General features: G+C 40.0%; 3 protein-coding genes across 8 annotated transcripts; 2 read left to right on the top strand and 1 right to left on the bottom strand.

The window, feature by feature from the left end:
* The first annotated feature begins 1,279 nt into the window (after window positions 1-1,279).
* On the top strand, window positions 1,280-8,455 carry LOC139772352 (uncharacterized). Its single transcript, XM_071706006.1, has 9 exons — window positions 1,280-1,934; window positions 2,721-3,109; window positions 3,498-3,852; window positions 4,067-4,599; window positions 4,817-5,752; window positions 6,066-6,169; window positions 6,263-6,458; window positions 6,543-6,779; window positions 6,942-8,455. Exons 1-9 carry the CDS (start codon window positions 1,280-1,282, stop codon window positions 8,097-8,099), a joined length of 4,563 nt encoding a protein of 1,520 aa, XP_071562107.1. The 3' UTR covers window positions 8,100-8,455.
* Window positions 8,456-9,080: 625 nt separating this feature from the next.
* Window positions 9,081-11,767, bottom strand: LOC139772361 (glutathione S-transferase theta-3). Of its 6 annotated transcripts, none has more exons than XM_071706023.1 (6): window positions 11,579-11,767; window positions 11,051-11,122; window positions 9,994-10,228; window positions 9,760-9,910; window positions 9,504-9,684; window positions 9,081-9,420 (listed from the first exon to the last, which is right to left on the bottom strand). In XM_071706023.1, the coding sequence occupies exons 3-6, from the start codon at window positions 10,191-10,193 to the stop codon at window positions 9,263-9,265; spliced, it is 690 nt and encodes a 229-aa protein (XP_071562124.1). In that variant the 5' UTR covers window positions 10,194-10,228; window positions 11,051-11,122; window positions 11,579-11,767; the 3' UTR covers window positions 9,081-9,262. The 6 variants fall into 6 exon arrangements, with proteins under 6 accessions (XP_071562124.1, XP_071562123.1, XP_071562121.1 ...); XM_071706022.1 differs by having other exon boundaries at window positions 9,994-10,210; window positions 11,055-11,122; window positions 11,579-11,766; XM_071706020.1 differs by having other exon boundaries at window positions 9,994-10,210; window positions 11,579-11,765.
* A 169-nt stretch (window positions 11,768-11,936) lies between these two features.
* Window positions 11,937-15,402, top strand: Rogdi (rogdi atypical leucine zipper). Its single transcript, XM_071706024.1, has 6 exons — window positions 11,937-12,112; window positions 12,361-12,432; window positions 12,576-12,710; window positions 12,817-13,095; window positions 13,190-13,399; window positions 13,472-15,402. Exons 1-6 carry the CDS (start codon window positions 12,077-12,079, stop codon window positions 13,538-13,540), a joined length of 801 nt encoding a protein of 266 aa, XP_071562125.1. The 5' UTR covers window positions 11,937-12,076; the 3' UTR covers window positions 13,541-15,402.
* The last annotated feature ends 2,531 nt before the right edge of the window (window positions 15,403-17,933 follow it).

Raw genomic sequence — 17,933 nt, 5'->3', positions numbered from 1 at the left:
AACAAATTCCGTCATATTTTTTACCTGGAAAAGATAACGTATAAAAATAAAAAACAGGTACAAACGAGCATAATGCAGAGGAGCGTCTTATTGCTTAAATATCATTTCAGAAAGAAAGTAAAATCCTTTAAAATATATTATAATATACGTCATATATATATATATATAGATAGGGTCATACAATTTAACAGTTATTTAATAAATGTAATTAATTAATAACACAAAGTGCAACTTTATATAAGTATATAAGTAGTGAGAATTAAAAATATATTCCTAATATTTTTATTTTAGATTATTTAATCTAAAAAAATTAAAAAAATAATTTACTGTTGTAAATTCCTTTGTAACTATGTCACTATAGTGTAACTAATTAAGTGTAAAAATAGATTGAAGGTTTTACGAATTAGATTACGAAATACCGGCAATTTCATAATCTAAACTATGAGCTCGTTTCCATTTCCATGCTCGTTGCCAGTAATTTTGCCTAAACGTTGATTATTATCGCATTATTCAACAATTATATTCGCAGTTGAAATGTTAAGTTGACCCTACGGTAATTACATCTGACTCACATGCATGTTGCAACGAAGAAAGTTTTTAGTACAGACTTTTTTTTTCGATTTTCGATTGCCACGAGGGGTTCGCTTCTTCGGCGCAACCGTGAATTTCCGTGCAAGGAAAAAAAAAAAGAGAAATGCGTGTGCGCGTCCAACAAGAGAGCGAGAAGGTGGAGCAAGAGGGGTGTGCATCGCGTGCGAAACGTAATTTCTCCCTTTTTCGTGTGTGCTGTTACCGTAAATGCGGAGCGAAAGACACTCGATGCACAGTGCGTATGAGGAAAAATCGATAAGAATCGATAGGAGACTTCTGACGAAAAAAAAAAGAAAAAAAAAACACCATGCAGAACGGTTGACATGTAGCGCACGAAGCTTCGCAATTATTACCTTCCCTTTCGCGAGCGCGAGCGTCTCTTCGCTCCCCCCCTATGTATTATTTGCATCACGAGACTTTGTTCAACTTTATCGACCAAAACAGCTAAAGTATACCGTTGGCTGTTTAATACTTAATTGCCCTTCTATCAACTCTCCTCCCCTCCTCCTCCCCCTTTCAACCGTAATTATTACTGCAGCACGTGTCGCGCGAATGCAAGGGAGGAGGATGCCGTTCATCTGAATAATTCTAAATGCGACTGGAACACGAGATGTTCCGGCGTGCCACTTACCAAACTTTCGGAAAAATCCTCGAGTCTCGTGTCACTCGATTATAACGCGTAAGAAAAATGCGGTCGCACGATCAGCATTTGGCCGTCGCGCTAAAGCCGCGGAAGAGGAAGCTCTCGTCGGAGGATAAGTCCAATCAGTCGCTTGCACCTAGAACCCATTGGCCCAGGGTCATGATATCCCGTAGTAAAAAGCCGCACGGCGAGTCTAATGATACCGGGCAGAGCTTATCCCGATTCGATGGGTGTTCCACGGTTATCGATGCGAACGACACCAACGTCATCGCCTGCGATATCGTTGAGCTATTCTGCGAGAATAGCGACGGCAGCAACGAAGAAAGGACGGCCTGTCCACGGATTTCCAGTTCGACGGAACTCGAAGAGGACGAGGTGTGTGAACCATCCACGTGCAAGGATTGCGTGGAATGTCAGCTGCTGCAGCAGGATAGAGCCGTCTCCGCTGCCGCAAAGATACGCAAAGCCGAAGGGGGCTTAATGAGCGGGCAGGACGAAGAACTAGCGGAACATCTGGATTATTACGAGGGTGACGTCGGCGACGTAGAGACGGCCTCCACATCGAGCACGATCGTCACGATAGAGCACCGGGAAGCTCCAATTCTCGTGGATCTGACCAACGAGGAGTCTAAGCAAGCTACCTGGAAGCAGACGATCTTGAAACGATTCAGTAACGCCGAAGAAAGCTCGGAGATGTCGGGTGAGAACGTGATAATGAGTAAAAGCGGCGTACCCCCTACCTAAGTAACGTCGTTGATCTTTATAGCTTCGATGTCGGATATATATTCAGTATATTAAATAATATATTGCCGATCACATGTGCACACTACGACATCGCACAAAATGTATATAATCACTCTCAGAAAAATCAATTAGTAGTATGTATTAAACTAGTGTCCAATCTCCTCCATTTCTTCAATGCCTTTTAACATTTGGTTCCGTGCGAGGAACGTAAATAAGAAGAAATTCTTCAAGGAATACGGAATCTGAAAAAATATCTTACTATAAAAAATTTACGATAAAAATTGACTGGATTTGTTAAAACGCATTTATCAGGGAAATTAAAAATTTTGATGCGTGCTATAAACTAAATTGATAAAAATAGATTAAAATATTATCCGCATTAATTTGCATTTGTCACCTCGATTAAATAGTCTTTCGAACGTTGTGTTCATCATGCTTATTTAAGGCCTCTCCTATTTACTCAGAAATAGCCTCCAAGAAGATGACGTGCTGAATGCCATTAATATCATTAAAACACGTGCCTTTTCTGAAAGTAAAATTAGAATTAAAATCGAGAAAAGCTATTTTTAAGAAAGATGTCGAACGATGCTTTAAAAAATCGATGTAGCAAGATATTTTAATTAATATCAAGTGATGAAATTTTGAGAATTTCTTTTTAAGTGACCCGGACGATTTTGGGGTAGATCGTGCGTCCTCTCTGTCGTGTCGATGATATCTAACTATAAATTCCGCTCTATTCCAGAACCTCGCATTATGATAGCAGACAGTTCCAGCAGATTGCAACGCGGTAGCACGGGCAATAGCCTGGCGACCGCCTTGAGGGATCGTGGTCCTTGCGTGATCCCTGTGCAGCCTAATCGCTCCCTACCGATCCGACCAGCGCCGCCGACACCGACGAGGTCGGCGGCATCGATAGTAACGTTGCGGAAGACACGCTCGCCGATCCTCAAGCTGTCGAAATCTGTAAGCCTGGACGTAGTAGAGTTGCAATCTCCGAGCGGTTCGTTGACAAACGAACTGAACGAATTCCCTTTCGGGCAGCAGGATGGGAACGGAGAAGGAATGATGCTTACGAGCGAGCTCATCGATCGCTCGGACTACATTCTTCCAGACATGAGTAATGTCGTGCAGGTAGCGAAGCGAACTGGCCTGAGAGTCAATTATTATTCTTTTCTTTCTCCCTTCGAAAAAGAAATAGTTATTTTCGAGTGTACTATATTTTTAACAAACGCGAGACTTCTTCGTCGTTATATGAAAATGATTCAAGAATACAATGCGAATCAAAATTTGCGTGAGTTAAAAAATTACTACTAGAGGATCTCACAAAGTAATATTTATCCGTCGTTATGGTTTTATATTTGTTCTATCGTTATGCTACACGGATTGCAATTAAATTTGACTAATCGAAAGCAAGCAATGTCTGCGGATCGAAATTGGAAATTAAAATTAAATATCAGCTTTAATAGTCGTGTATAATCCGCTTTAATTATACGACTGTACGATGGTTCACACGTTACAGATTACGAAAGAGGTCAACAGCGTTAAAAGAAAAAACGGTGAAGATCCGGACAGACAATATGAGAAAGAAATTACCAAGGATGTGAAGAAACGGAGAAAATTCCACGAAGTCGATAACGGTCACATACGCGACGAACGCGTCAAGAATATTTTGAAGGAGTACTCCAGAAGTTGTTCCGGCAATTTGGCCGACAAAGGCGAAAGAAAATTGCAGCAGCATGTAGTGGTGAGACTGTGGGATGACAAGAGATACTCGTCACCGGTCGTAGTGTCGACGACGGAGTCGGAGGCAGAAAAGAAGGAAACCTGCAACAAGGTCGTGCCGCCTTTAAGATTGAAGAAAGTTGTGCGCGAAGGTATTTTTTAAATATTCAATATTTAATTAACATTTCCAGGAGTTACATGAATAAATTTATCAATGTTAATTTAGATTATTTAATTAATTTTTCTACCAAGAGGTAATTGGCAAATTTTTCGTTCCAATCCAATAAAAATAACTTCACTCAGCGCATTCAGGAAACATGGATTTCTTTACATCATTATTTATTACTTGTTTGCTTTTATTCTCAGCGAGCGCTATCGAATATCAACGTAGCGTCGAGGTGAACGTCGAGGGGAATGAATCCAACTATCGCATTGTCACCGGCGCCACTCCACGTCCGGAATATCCGGACGGATATTCCGCTACCTCTTTCTGGAGCAGCCTGGCCTCGGAGAAGGAACTCGAATCGTCGACGGGCAATGCGTGGGATAAGAGCCGGCGGTCCTCGCCGAAGAGCGACGGCTACAAGATCAAGTACCGTCGCAACCGGTTGCGCCAGAAACTGCGGGAACTGCGAGGCAAAGCATTGGAGCTTTCGCGGGAGATGACTGTGTGCAATAACGCTGCCAACACGAGCCCGCAGCGTAGCACCCGGCTGCGGCAGATGATGAACTGCTACGAGAAACAGATCGAGAACATATCTAAGCTGCTGTGTAAACTGTCTGCCTCCATACCGCCCACGACCGACACCGACGATGTCGTCGTCGATCTCGACTATGAAAACGAGCTGGATGAGCATACGTCAATTGAGAAAACAGCCGTTGACAGTGATGTCACACAGGTAAGTGGAATGACAGGATTTGAATGAGGAATTGGGTGAAGTAGTGTTTCGTAAAGTCCTTCTTCTCAAATAAAATAAACTTATATTCTCGCTGAGAAGACCGTTAATCCGCAGATTGCGAAACGGTCGTTGGATGCAAATTGATGTTCTAAAAAATCAATTTTGTCGGTTATTTTATATAATATCATTTCCATTAATTAATATTTATGTTGCAAAGGTAAATGGAATATCCAGAAGTAGCGTTTCCCCGTCCCCTTCTCCGGAACCGCCAAAATTGTCGCCGCGTTCTCCCATCGACTACGAGAAAAGTAAATCGCCCGATGCAGTGAGAGACAGTCCGCCGGTACTACCCAGGGTTTACATAGCGATCCAGCCGACTGCTCTCGAGTGTCTGAAGCAAAATCTGACTGTTACTAAAAGCTGGTACAAAGGCGACAGCTCGTTGAGCTCGCGGATCGAGAAAGAAGTCAAAGTGAACGATACGGATCAAACGATAATACGCGACGACGTAATAACGGTACCAGTTATATCCGCAGTTTCATCGTCCGAGTTCGAAGATCCGAGAAACAGTACAGTGGAGTGGGGCGAAGAGGAACCTTCGTCGAAACTGAAGCAGCCGGAAATCGAGGAGAAAATTCCGGAGGACACTAAAACATTTGGCGATATCAAGGAACGTCGACAAACGACACCGACGATACCTTCGGACAGTTTTCTAGGTTCGACGATGGACGTCGAGATAGATGGAAGCGACGTGAGAGACACGAAGGAAAGATCCATCGCTCAAGGACATCTCGATGAAGTGACACAGGTCTCGGAAACCATTACAAACAAACAAGTCGCCTGTGAGAAGCAAGAGCTCGAACAGAAATCAAACGAGGCTCTACCATCCACGTCGATCGTGGAGGAAACTAGAAAAACAACGGAATGCGGGACTTACAACTCAGAAGAAAGAATTAATGGCAAGAACAGGCTGGTCACGAGCACAGTTACGGCTGCACAGGAAGCGTCAACGATGGTCGAACGACTAGAAGTACCTGCTGCCAATGTAACTAACATCCTGCAACTGCAGTCGAATTATTACGGCTCACCGCCTGTCGCACGCGAAAACGTCGTCTTCACGGACGTCATACAAAATTCGAGGGACGTGCAGAAGGTAATCTGCAAAAAATTATTTAAGATTAATAATGGTCATAATGCGCATAAGTAAATTGTCGTAAAATATTGAAATCGATAAAATTGCACGTATCATTTATATTTCCTCATATTTTTTCGTTAAATTTGCAAATTATTGTATATAATAATTTAACTGTGAATAATTGATTTCTCTAGATCATGTTATACTGTTATTAATTATATTAACAATCGTTACTTTACTTCTTTCTAATTCTTTAGAAAAGCTTGTGCAGTTACAAAAAAATAATTATAAACCGATTTCAATAGTTAAAATGTATTTTGTGTCCTTTTAGGTGACGTCAAGTATGAGTCAATCCGCGGCCTTGGATCCACCAATGCCTCTGGGATTCACTCAATCTAGGTCTGCCGTCAGCAGCTCAAACCAACACTGTATCGTGTAAGTATAACATACGTGTTATATAAATCTAAATTTGATTTATGTAAATATATATATTAACCTAGTGTTTTTTTCACGCAATCGATGTATTAGTCTGCCTAATAGTTGCAACAAAGCCATTCCGGAGACTACCAATCAGCGAAACGACGGAAACCGCATCATGACGGAGCAATTTCCTACGCTGGGCAATTGGGTGGCGCGAATGTCGAAGAAACAAGCTACCAAGTCGAAATCCAAGTTGCAATCTGGGATAAGCTTACCAACCGCATCAACGGCGGAGGCCGCTCGCGTAAGTTACATTTTCGCTGACAATTGTTTCTTCGTTGATATCGATTCTCTACTGACGAATTTTCTACTGTTCTTCCGCGCACAGATTCCCGGACTGGAGGCGCAAAAGGTCCGCTCGAGTGCGTCGAGTAACGCAAGCCGAAACAACATAGTCAACGTAGCGCCGCAATGGAACACGGAAAGGTGGCAGCGTCAGCAATATCAGCAACGTCAGCAACAATTATATGCAGCGGCATCATCGGCCCAATCGGCCGTGCCTCCGGTGAGACCGGGCATCTGTCCACCTATCTCGGTTACCCAGTTTTATCCATCTAATTATGCGGTAAGAAAAATAAGAAGATCCATAAATTAATCAATATACAAAGGGAATGCATTTGCTAGATATCTATTTTATATTTGCCAGTTGTTTAGAGAATAAAGGATTTTATCCGCTACAGATGCAGTTATCTCGTCATTTGATAATTCAGCTAGTTTACCGTTGCAGATCGATCCTTATGGTAACGCAGCTTTTGGCTGTCACTCAGCGATATGTCCCTACGGCGATTACCCCTATCACACTCGCCTACACGCTACCGCACCGTCTACAAGCGGCTATCAAATAGGTCCCTTACAAGATTCACACGCCTCTTCGCTTCGCCAGATGCAGCATGTCGACAAGCGTTACCCTGCGCATCTGCAAGACACGGCGTCTCGTCATTTCACCACGGATCTCCTGAAGTATTCCGGCACGTTATCAGCGAATGGCTATCAACACGCTGCGGCTGTCGCCGCTGCTGCCGGCTTAGATTACGATCGTTTGAGGACGGCGACGGCTGCCACGCAAAACAGTACCGCGCCGGCTTGTCTACCGCCCCTACTGTTACCGCCACCTCCACCGTTAATCGCCTCCGCGCAGCAGTCTTTGGCACGCACTTCCCTGGCCGGCTATCCCGCGAGCAACGGCAGGAACAGGATGATCCCGGATGTCGTTGCTGCGGCGGCAGCTGCTGCGGTGGTTGCGGCAGCTTCCTTCGGTCGACAGCGCGGTACGTTACCATCATACGGAAGAACCGATACGGAAATGGTATCCGGAGGCATCGGCGGTGTCATGGATAACGAATCCTCGCAACTGATGGCGGCGAATAGAGTGACAAATCGCGAGCATTTGCCGCAGGAGCAGGTGCAACCCGTCAGCACCGTCGGTGGCGTCAATGTGGACTCGCGATTGAACAACGGTGGTTACCGTCAACTGCAGAATTTAATATTGGACAGATTACCTTACATAAAGGCAGACGATGCTTATTCCCAGTCGTCGACAGCGATCTTCGACGACAACGCGCAAGAGCCGACGGTAGCATCCTCGGTGTCCACGTCAGCGTATAAGCCCACTACGATCTTGGCATCAAATAGCGCGTTGACCACCAAAGAACCCGCGCGGAAAGAGAGTCGCAACTGCGAAACGCCACATCTGGGTAAGGTAAATCGCACTCCGGAGACTACGAACATTTTGGAGTGCTCTAATTGCGGCCTCACTGGGTCCATGTTCAAGTGCCTGGGCTGCGAGACAGCCTTCTATTGCGACGAGAGGTGCCAAACTCGTCACTGGAGTATCCACGTGGAAAAATGTCCCAAGAGAATGCCTAAATTAAAGAAACTCGTCTGAGAATTATCGTAGAAATTACGGGAATCCGTAAACAAATTAATGTCTGTAAAGTATTAACGAGTTCATTTAATGACCAAAACAACAAAGCAAGATAAATGAACGACATATGAGATGTGTGTCATTGTTTTGATATTCATATATTTTCAATGATAATGTATGTACCTCTAGTCAATGTATTATAAATTATAACGAATGCGAGTTCTGTGTCTTGCAGTCGCATCGGATTTGCACCACGAATGTGATAAAGTGTGCCTGGTCGTAAGATAAACGCTTACTGTAATTTTATGGTACTTGGTTCACAGTCTGATGTTCTGCTTTGTAAATTATGAACTGCGAAATACAAAGAGTTCAGCACACCTCGCATTATATCTTACTGTTGTGCGGTAAATGACGTATGTATTGTGCTATAATACGGAAAGTATAAGCTCATCGATATATTACATGTTGTAATGTAACGAATGTTACGAACGTGCTACCTCTCATGTACCTTACAGTCATAAATCATTACAGTATAGTCGTAATGATTGCATACGACTGCAATTTTGTTTTATTAAGACTCTTGGTTCTTTATTGCGATCATACTGGATATGTCAGACAAATTATGTGAATTCTTTTTAAAATTACGTGAAAAATTTATATAATTTTTTTTATTATCGATGTCATACTCCAACGTGGTTGCAATGAGGAGCCTTACTGCAAAGTCAGTAATTTGAAAAAATAATTTAAATTATTAATGGAAAAATGTGTGTCTAAAAGCAGCTAGTAAAATATGATCGTTTTTACAAACATGTATTTAAGAGTCGCGTATCTGTAAGAAATAACGCTTATTATATATTTGTTCCAATGCTTCTTAATTGTTACATAATCATAATCAATCTTTTTATACTTTTATAACAATTTGTAAAGAAATTGCAGCACCGCAGTTTTATTAAAATGGATAAATGGCAAATAAATGGATGGAAAATAAACAAACGAAATAAATATTAGTTTAGTTTCATAATACGTGTAACACGTATACAAATGTGCTTATTTATTCAAAGAATGCCAAAAATACCAAAATAAAAACCATCAAAGATATTATCATCTATCGATTAGAATAGATTACATATATGATATATATGCATATTTATGGACGTCATATGTAGAGTGCAATTTGTACACAATTAAAGCTTAAAACTAAAGGGTTTCTGTGGATCTTGTGCAGCTATTTGATTTAAGAATTTATGAGCATCTTGATAGTGAGGGCTTGTTTCGGCGGCTACTTTTTCCATCCAGGCGGTCAGGCGTGGTCTCCCCTTTTTCGGATCGTAACCGGCCAATCCTACAAGACAAAAAATTCCTTATTGCTCAAATCGTAAACACGGTGTAGCGTAATATCCTGAAATCGAAATATTCATGGCTTACGTGGTTGTTCCAATTCGCAAGCGCAGAATATATCAGCCACGCTAATCGTGTTTCCCGTCAAGAATGGTTTATCTTTCAGCCATACGTTCTCAATAATGTCGATGCAATCGTTCATACGACCTTCCAATTCGGCCACCTTTTCCGGCTTTGCCGGCTTACCCCGCATGAGCGGATTAAGAAACTATACATTTGAAAAGATATATGTTTAAATATTTTGCGCGTAGAATATATTTTAGTTACACAGAAAAGGTATCACCTTCGCTAAAAAATATGCTGCGCAATGAAGTCTCGTGTTGAGATGTTGCCACTCGAGATATTCGTCAACTGTAGCCTGTTTTCTCGAATCGGACGGATACCAGGGTTCGTCCACTTTAAACTCTCGGCACACGTATCGCGTAATCCCTACGCTAAACCAATCAAAGGCAATTAAAATGATTAAATGATTAAATAAAAGTGTCACATTTATATTATTCTGCGGAGAGAGCGATACCTTTCACCAAGTTTGAAGCCGTCGTGCTCTATAACAGGGACTTTCTTGAACGGATTAATCTGCTCAAATTCCGGAGTATATTGCTCGAGATTCTTCAGATTTACGATCTTCTGTTCGAACGGTATGTTACATACTTTGAAAAATATATATAGTGCTCTCGAGGGTTGCGAGAGCAGATCGTAATACAACTTCAAAGTCATGATTGAGAAAGAAAATTCTAGAAAGAAATAAAAATCTAAAAGGAATAAAGGAAACGTAGATAAAACGCCTCAAGCGTTATGTTCGTATTCACTTTAGTTTTGATATACAAAATGTGTGCTTCGTAATTCATGGTATTTAAGGGATTACGCCAAATTTCCCGCCGTAATAATTTTGAAATAAGATGATCCATCTCGAATAAATTCTAAATTCGTCTCGCAACATATGGGGCTGCATCGTTACCACAAATTCCCTTTGAAACTGATAACAAACGTGAATTTGAGGCGATATGCGCCATTACAAGATAACTAGGTTTTAATATATAAGGGGCAACCGATATATGTAGTACGTTAATTGTACGTTAATTGTCAGGTGTTGCGTCCCTTTGAGGATTCGCTCATTAGTGTCAGCCGTATATTAAAAGACCGAAAAAATCAATAAGCGAAAAATCGATTTATCTGTCAATAAACCAGCTTTTGATAAACGACAGCGGGATTCGTGCGAGCTGGTTACTTAAACAGGGCGTGTAACAGGTTTAATTAAATATTTCTCTGTAACGTATACAACATTAATGTCCATTTCTATCAATGTAGATTAATTTTATTCTAACTTTTATTTTTTTCTAGTTCCAAGAATTAGAGAAAGATAAAAAGTTAAATCAAAATTAAAGTTAATCTGCATTAATAGAAATAACATAATAAACATAAGTCGTTCGTATTAATTTCCAAACGATGTTATTCGAGTCGATCGGTTTGCACGAGTGGGATCTCGTACGATGTACGATATTAGAACGACCTTTGACCTCCATTAGAGAAAAACATAACGGTGCTCCTTATAAATTTAGCGACCACGTACGTACCTACTTAAGATAAGATCGATGCGGATGCAACAGGTCTCGGCGAAGGTAAATCTTGCGACACGGAGGATGATCCTGCAATAAATAACAGAAAATTACGGATATAATCTCGCTGGGTCGAATAATCGCGAAAGTCGAAAATGCAGGTGCAAAAATCGAGCACGGAAATGGCGGCAATCAAATGTTCGATTTGTTTTCGAAAACATATCACTATCAATACATTATCGATGCCTCTATATTGTCTCATCTCTACTCTCGTTACCAAAATATTAAAATAAGTCTTGTTACCCGACGCGAATTGATAAGGTCCACGCAGGCAACGAGTCTTTCATTCAGTTTGACGAATCTTCTCGAGGACGCCGAGTTATTTTGCCGTCGGCGAATTAATCGAGTGAAATAACCCGTACGTGGGCCGATTGTCGCTCGTAAGTCGTTAACTCGTATAACTCGACACCGCTCGCGATTAATTGCCGCCAATCCACTCGCCGCTTAATTCACGCATGTATGTATGTGTATTACGAGAAAACTCACTCGCTCGGCGTTCGAACCGGGAATGGGAATGACGGGGCAGAATGATCCGTTCTCTTGAATCTGTTCGCTCTCGCGCGTGAGAGGGGATCGATGATATATTTCACGATCACTTATCACAATCAATCGCAATCAATATCGAGGTACTAGATTAGTGATGCTACTGATGCCACCGAACGCTCCGCAGTCCACATTGCACTGGCTCGTCGACGAGGAACGGGAACACTCGCCAAAATCTCGTATATACATTCCATTGTATATATATGTAATACATACAGATACGCTTATCAACGCTTTTTTGCGTGTACGTGTGCACACACACACACGCACACACACACACACACACACACACACACACGAAGCCCATTAATCACATATGTATGAAGTTGGGCGCTTCAAGTGCAACGACAGGTGGAGACACCAGGCCGCGTGAAACTCCAGTAAGTATTAGTATTGCGGTACTGCCACTACTCACTACTGCCAGTCAACTCCAGTTGAAAAATGGCGGACTGCGAGAAGGAGGAGGCACACAATCTCGTAAGCTATTTACCTTTACTTAGCGTTTATCTAATCGTCTTAAGAGGCTCGATCCCTAGTCATCAGATAGCGAGGTCCCTGCGTTGCGTTAAATTATTCCGTGCCCGCTCGTTTCGTCTGCTCGCGAGTGGGCGTTTGAGGTTATGCCGTTTGACATTTCCCCGATAGTACACTTCGCACGGATACCGCGAACACCCTCGGTGTCTCCGATATCGGAATCGATAACGCCCCGTTGAATTCGCTTTCAGCAAATGGAGTTCGAGTGGGTGCTCCACGAAGAAGTGCACTCCTCGTTGTCGCAGCTCCGAAACATTTTGATGGTACGTAATGCGGATTAATTCTGTATTAAATATTCATGTATATAAGTGCCCAGCACATACATAGTTCCGTCCACTTGTGAACCGTCCACTTGTGGGCTTCGTCGAAAGCCAACGCGTTATTAATCTTGCGTGCTTATTTTAAGGAGTGTGCTCAACGCTTTCCATTGGCTCTCTTCGGTAACGATCAGCACAATAAAACTGACAGATTTGTCTTTGCGGCCCCGCATGATCAAGTGAAGTGCGTTGCTGTGCTGACAGGCGACAGTATTACAAATGCGGTAAAGTGTCTTTAGTGCATCTCAAGATTGTGCACGGGAGATCGATTGTAGTAAAATTATAGTCGCTTGCCTTGCCACGCCATTGAGATATTTTCCATGCTTGTAGGAAGTGAATTTTAAGGTGCAGCGACAACAGAATGTTAATATGAGGACGAGTATTCAAAGTGAACATCCGTGGAAGTTGCAACAAATTCAAGATGCTGCTAACCACTTGCAGCAAGGCATCGCCCATATAGACAATGTAGACAGACATTATCTTTTTAAAACGTCGGATGAAGTTATGCATGTACTAGGTAATATCCTGGGCTGCCTTCAGAGGAGCAGAACTAGCTTGATCGTCCCTAGGAAGAAGACAATTGATGATCTCATCAAGAGTCGGAATATGGTACGTAGTATCTTATTCCATTATAAATCTAGTTCTAGCGTTAATATCGCTGACACGTAATAACACGTAAAAACCTTTTTTTTTTTGTTCACAGAAATCTCTCAATCCGAACCTTCCAGAGAACTTGGCCATTAGCTTTTACATTCAAAGCTACAAACTGGTTTTAGCTGTTTACCAGTTAGAAAATGCTCATGGCAGCGTCAAGTACGAAACTCAACAAGCGGAATGCAGCGTGCCATGGCTGAATGATGCTCTCGTATTGCTTACTATTGCCCTACAACTTTGTCAACGACTGAAAGACAAGGTTTATTATGGTTGTTTAATTTAAAATTTTTGGTTTGACTTATTAAACTCTCTAACGTGTTGAACTTTTCAGATATGTGTCTTTTCTCAATATAAAGATTTTACGGTAGGTTCTCGAGTTCCTTCCGTGATGGGCTGGTAACCTAACATCAAAATTCGCTTTTTCGAATAAAACTCAACATAGCGTACGACGGTACATGCAAGTGAGAGAGATTTGGCCTCAACTGGTAACATTTGCTCTGGCCTTTGTTTTTACATATGTTAATTGTTGTCCTTTTATCGTATTTCTCATTGCACTAGAGTTCTAAACGTTTTTAAACGTGATTATAGTGTGTGCCTAGTGTATAGTAATGTATGGTGTATTGTAAGCTACTGAGAGATACCCGATCAAAGATTCACATGGAGAGGTGAGTCATCAATGGATAATAACAAATTGCTATATTATTATAGGCCAGAAATGGAAGATTTTGAGAACATTTTGCCAATTACTGGTGTGCCTATCACCATGTTGTACTGTGTTCTTCCCATTTCTGTGGTAGTTTTCCATGATCGTGTAAATCTAACTTTGGCATATACCTAACATCTAAAAATTTGTCATTTTATCTACGAATTGATAGAATGATATTTAATACGTCTACTGTGATTCTAGAAATCTACGCTGTAATCCTCTCCTTACTGGATTAGAACATACTTTCATATATTAATCAGTTCTTTATTTTCTTCATTATATTCTTTATTATAGATTTTTGCGTGCATATTTATCCAACGCAATTGTGTGCATAATTACCATAAAAGCATAATTTTTAATTTAATTTTGTGGAACTATCAAGTTATTTGGGGGAAATAAGCTTTTACATATATTTTAACTCTGTCGCAATGCTTGGTGAAATTTAGGACCAGATTTCTGTCAATGTCGGTAATTTATTCATACCATAAGTCAGCATCATTAGAGCGTAAACGTTAAAATAAAATTGAAATCTGAAGTTTGAAAAAAAGGAACGACTCTTACTTGCCAATATTTACTTTCTAATCTTTCTAAATTTTTCAAAACATTCGGAATATAAACTTTAGATGCAATAACTTGGTATCTCTTTGCTAATAAGAAGGCGTACTAACTTAACGATGATTACTGTGTGTATAGTTATTGAAAATGCCATTTTATTTATCAAGTATTATTTAAAGATAATAAGTAAATAAATACCATGTGCCTCATGATTCCGAATTTGGATAAAATACCAATACTTTACAAGATGGTACAATTTTTGTAATCGATATTTTGATTACTAAAATTGTTACAGCGAGGAAATAAATAGTGTGTATATGTACACACACACGTATTTGAAAAAGAAAATATTGCCAAAGAGAATGTTGCTCTAGGTTATTAACAGTAGGGAAAGGATTAAGATTTATAATTAAAAGAAGTGCTTAAATATAATAAGTAGTTAGTAATTCGTTTAGTAAATTAAAAATGTGTAGGCAAAAATAAATCTCCATATGCATTTCTTTGACGGTTTAGTGAAATTGTTTAAAATTAGGTTTCAAAGAATTAAGGATATAACAATTATAATCTCTTCGAGAAAATTGACACAAAAGTTTTTGTGTGTTATTGGATGAAAGAAGAAGGTTAAATTTTCACTCGACACATCGAAAAGTGGAAAGAAAATCTTGCCCAAGTCATTATTGTATAGTATTTCCACAAGATTTATATATATATGTGTATATGTTTATATCTATTAAGATACAATGTTTATATATTATTTTAATAATTTATATGCTTATTTTAATCTGTATTGTAATCTAATTCGAGACGACAGAAAGTTGTAATATTTTAAATATTAAATTTATATACAAGATATTGTTACATATATTGTATGTTATAAATACGATCCAAACACTGGTACATTTTAAATTTGTCTTGAAACTTTATTAGGTATATTGTACTTATGTAATTTACGTGTTTAATTTATTTACGACAATTAAATAAATGTATGAATTAAACCATTATCAACTTTTACATATGTCTATCACAATCCAATTTTCGTATTAATCCTTATGTTAGTGACGAGGTATCCGGGTACTCGGGTAATTAAGGTGTTGTTGAACAACTCTTGGTCCCCCTGTCTTTCCTGTTGGATCAATCTGTCCAAAAATAGTGTTAAAATAATATTCATTATATTTAAAAGACATTTCTCACAAAGTTGCAGCTCTCTAATGCGACCAGAACATAAAAAATTTTAATTTTTTATGTTGTCAAAACGTGTAAACGATACCTCACTCACATAAGGATTAAATTTATAGTGACCGTAGTCCCTTTTATCCGCTAAGTTTTAATATTTTATTAGATTAAAGATGAATTTTTTTTTAAACAGCCCATTTGAATTTCAGCTGTCTCTCGCGTTCGTAGATAGCATACTAACGAAGTATTATTATCTCTGTAGCTCGGTAAAATATCGTCAATGTACACGATGAGATGAATTATTCATATTATTCATATCATAATACATAGACAGATGGAAGGCAGCAATATTTTTTTTTATACGTTGTATTTTACCTATCTATGTGCGTATACATCCGTCATGTAGTAAACTTTAATAATACCAGAGAAAAACCTGAGATCAAATAATATGTATACTCGAAAGGCATGCATTATATATATTGATTATTTATTAAAAATGTATTTTTACATAATATATTTTGGCAATATTAATAAGTTCAATTACTGTATACTGTACATGCAATATTAAAGTAAAGCGAAAAAATGACTGCTATATAAGGCAAGCGTGCAGCATTTATTGTTAAAATGAGAAAAATGCATAAAATAAAATGCGAAAGTAAAAAGGGGACGTGTATGTGTGATAGTGGCGTTGCGTTGCTCTTGGCGCGTGAAGTTAAACCGCGCGGAAGACGACGCCGCGGCCGCGACGCGCGACGCACTCTCGCCATCTTGATTACATTCTTCTTCCGTTTCCGGAACGCGGCGGACACGGGACGGATCACGGATCGGCTCCGGACTGAGTGGCGTCGCGACTCACTTTAAATGGTAACGTATATTAACCTTGCATTCATTATTTATCTATCATGTAGTATAGATTCGACGTTCGGGAATTGTTCTTAAAAAGTACGTATTTTGCGGTACTTGCGTTCGGGCGAAGGCGCGTCGCGCGAGCAATCGCGAAAGGGACGATTGTATTTTCGAATGTCGCGAACGTCATGGATATCTGTCAAGAATATTAATACGCCTATTCGCTAAACCGTAAAATAATCATAATAAAAAGCGGGTACAATATTTCCTAATCGAAGCTCGGAGAATTCATAAGCGTGAAGTTAAGAGCGGGACGCATTAGTGACAGTGACGCCGCCGCCGCGCCGCAGCGCTCTTATGGCGCGAGAAGTTGCCCGCGCGACGCGCGACAGACGAGGCGCCTCCTGCGCCTCCGCCATGTTGATTACGTTCTTCTTCCAGAACGCGGCGGACACGGGACGAATCGGCTCCGGACTGAGTGGCGTCGCAGCTCGCTTAACTGGTAAAAATATCGAAAATTGGGCTTCCATTCGTTATATACCGCAGTATCTGTCGCGTAGTAGTACACATTTCGCGCTCCGGTATTGATAATTCATGAAAATACATATCTCGCGGTACGTATATATATACTTGTTCGGCCGACGCGACGGTGTGTCGCGCGGGCAGTCGCGAAAGTGACGATCATATTTTCGAATGTCGCGAATATCGCGGATATCTGCGGATATTCGCGGATAAGAATATTAATAAACGTTTATTCGAATGCGAAATAATAATTGTAGTAATAGGCGGGCATGTAGTATTTGAAGTATTTCCTACTCGAACTTAATAAGAGCGCCGGGACGCGTACGTAGTGACGCCGCGTGCCGCCGCGCGCCGCCGCGCGCCGCCGCGCGCGAGAAACCGTCATATTACATAGATACATTTCGTTGCATTTTTATTTATGAAATATCGCTGATATCAAACTTGCTATAATTTTTTCTCTTATTTCTCCGCTGTCGCATTATTATTAAATATCGTAGAAAGTATGACAAAGCCGCGATTATTGTATTCTATAAGCTTGTAATTGCGTTTAATTACAATCAATATTTTGTTTGTTTTAGGAAACAGATGTAAGTGCCACGAAGAAATAGCAACGGAGAAAGAAGAGAAGGCAGAGGAGAAGCCGAGGAGATGGTCAGGTGTGACAGATAAGGTGAGCATTTCATAATTTCTATTTATTAATTGATATTGATGAAAATAATTGTTTATTTGCGCAGTGTATTATATTTTCAAATCACTGTGTAATCTAATGTGTATTGAATGTTTAATACATTTTGTAATAAATAAAATATTTTAATTGCCTTTCCGTAATTTGATTGTATATCTCATACGGCCGTATTCCACTTATTTATTCCACTTATTCATTAAAAATATTTTAGTTTATATTTTAAGATTTTTTAAATATTTAATAAATTATTTATGACTTAATTAATATTAATAAATATATATAAAATATTACTTGTTAATATATCAA

This window comes from Temnothorax nylanderi, unplaced genomic scaffold (genome assembly GCF_030848795.1).
Source record: "Temnothorax nylanderi isolate EJ_2023f unplaced genomic scaffold, tnyl_v1.0 TNYL_tig0048_pilon, whole genome shotgun sequence".
Taxonomy (NCBI): domain Eukaryota; kingdom Metazoa; phylum Arthropoda; class Insecta; order Hymenoptera; family Formicidae; genus Temnothorax; species Temnothorax nylanderi.
The sequence above is the reverse complement of the archived record's forward strand: the minus strand, read 5'-3'. Positions and strand labels throughout refer to the sequence as shown.

Coding starts and splice junctions, on each gene's coding strand:
- LOC139772352 (XM_071706006.1), top strand. CDS start 1,280: ATGCGGTCGCACGATCAGCATTTGGCCGTCGCGCTAAAGCCGCGGAAG. Junction 3,853..4,066: donor GAAGAAAGTTGTGCGCGAAG/GTATTTTTTAAA, acceptor TTTTATTCTCAG/CGAGCGCTATCGAATATCAA. Junction 5,753..6,065: donor ATTCGAGGGACGTGCAGAAG/GTAATCTGCAAA, acceptor GTGTCCTTTTAG/GTGACGTCAAGTATGAGTCA.
- LOC139772361 (XM_071706018.1), bottom strand. CDS start 11,379: ATGAAAGACTCGTTGCCTGCGTGGACCTTATCAATTCGCGTCGG. Junction 11,123..11,335: donor ACCTTATCAATTCGCGTCGG/GTAACAAGACTT, acceptor TATTTATTGCAG/GATCATCCTCCGTGTCGCAA. Junction 9,685..9,759: donor CAGCATATTTTTTAGCGAAG/GTGATACCTTTT, acceptor TCAAATGTATAG/TTTCTTAATCCGCTCATGCG.
- Rogdi (XM_071706024.1), top strand. CDS start 12,077: ATGGCGGACTGCGAGAAGGAGGAGGCACACAATCTC. Junction 12,113..12,360: donor AGGAGGAGGCACACAATCTC/GTAAGCTATTTA, acceptor ATTCGCTTTCAG/CAAATGGAGTTCGAGTGGGT. Junction 12,433..12,575: donor AGCTCCGAAACATTTTGATG/GTACGTAATGCG, acceptor GCTTATTTTAAG/GAGTGTGCTCAACGCTTTCC.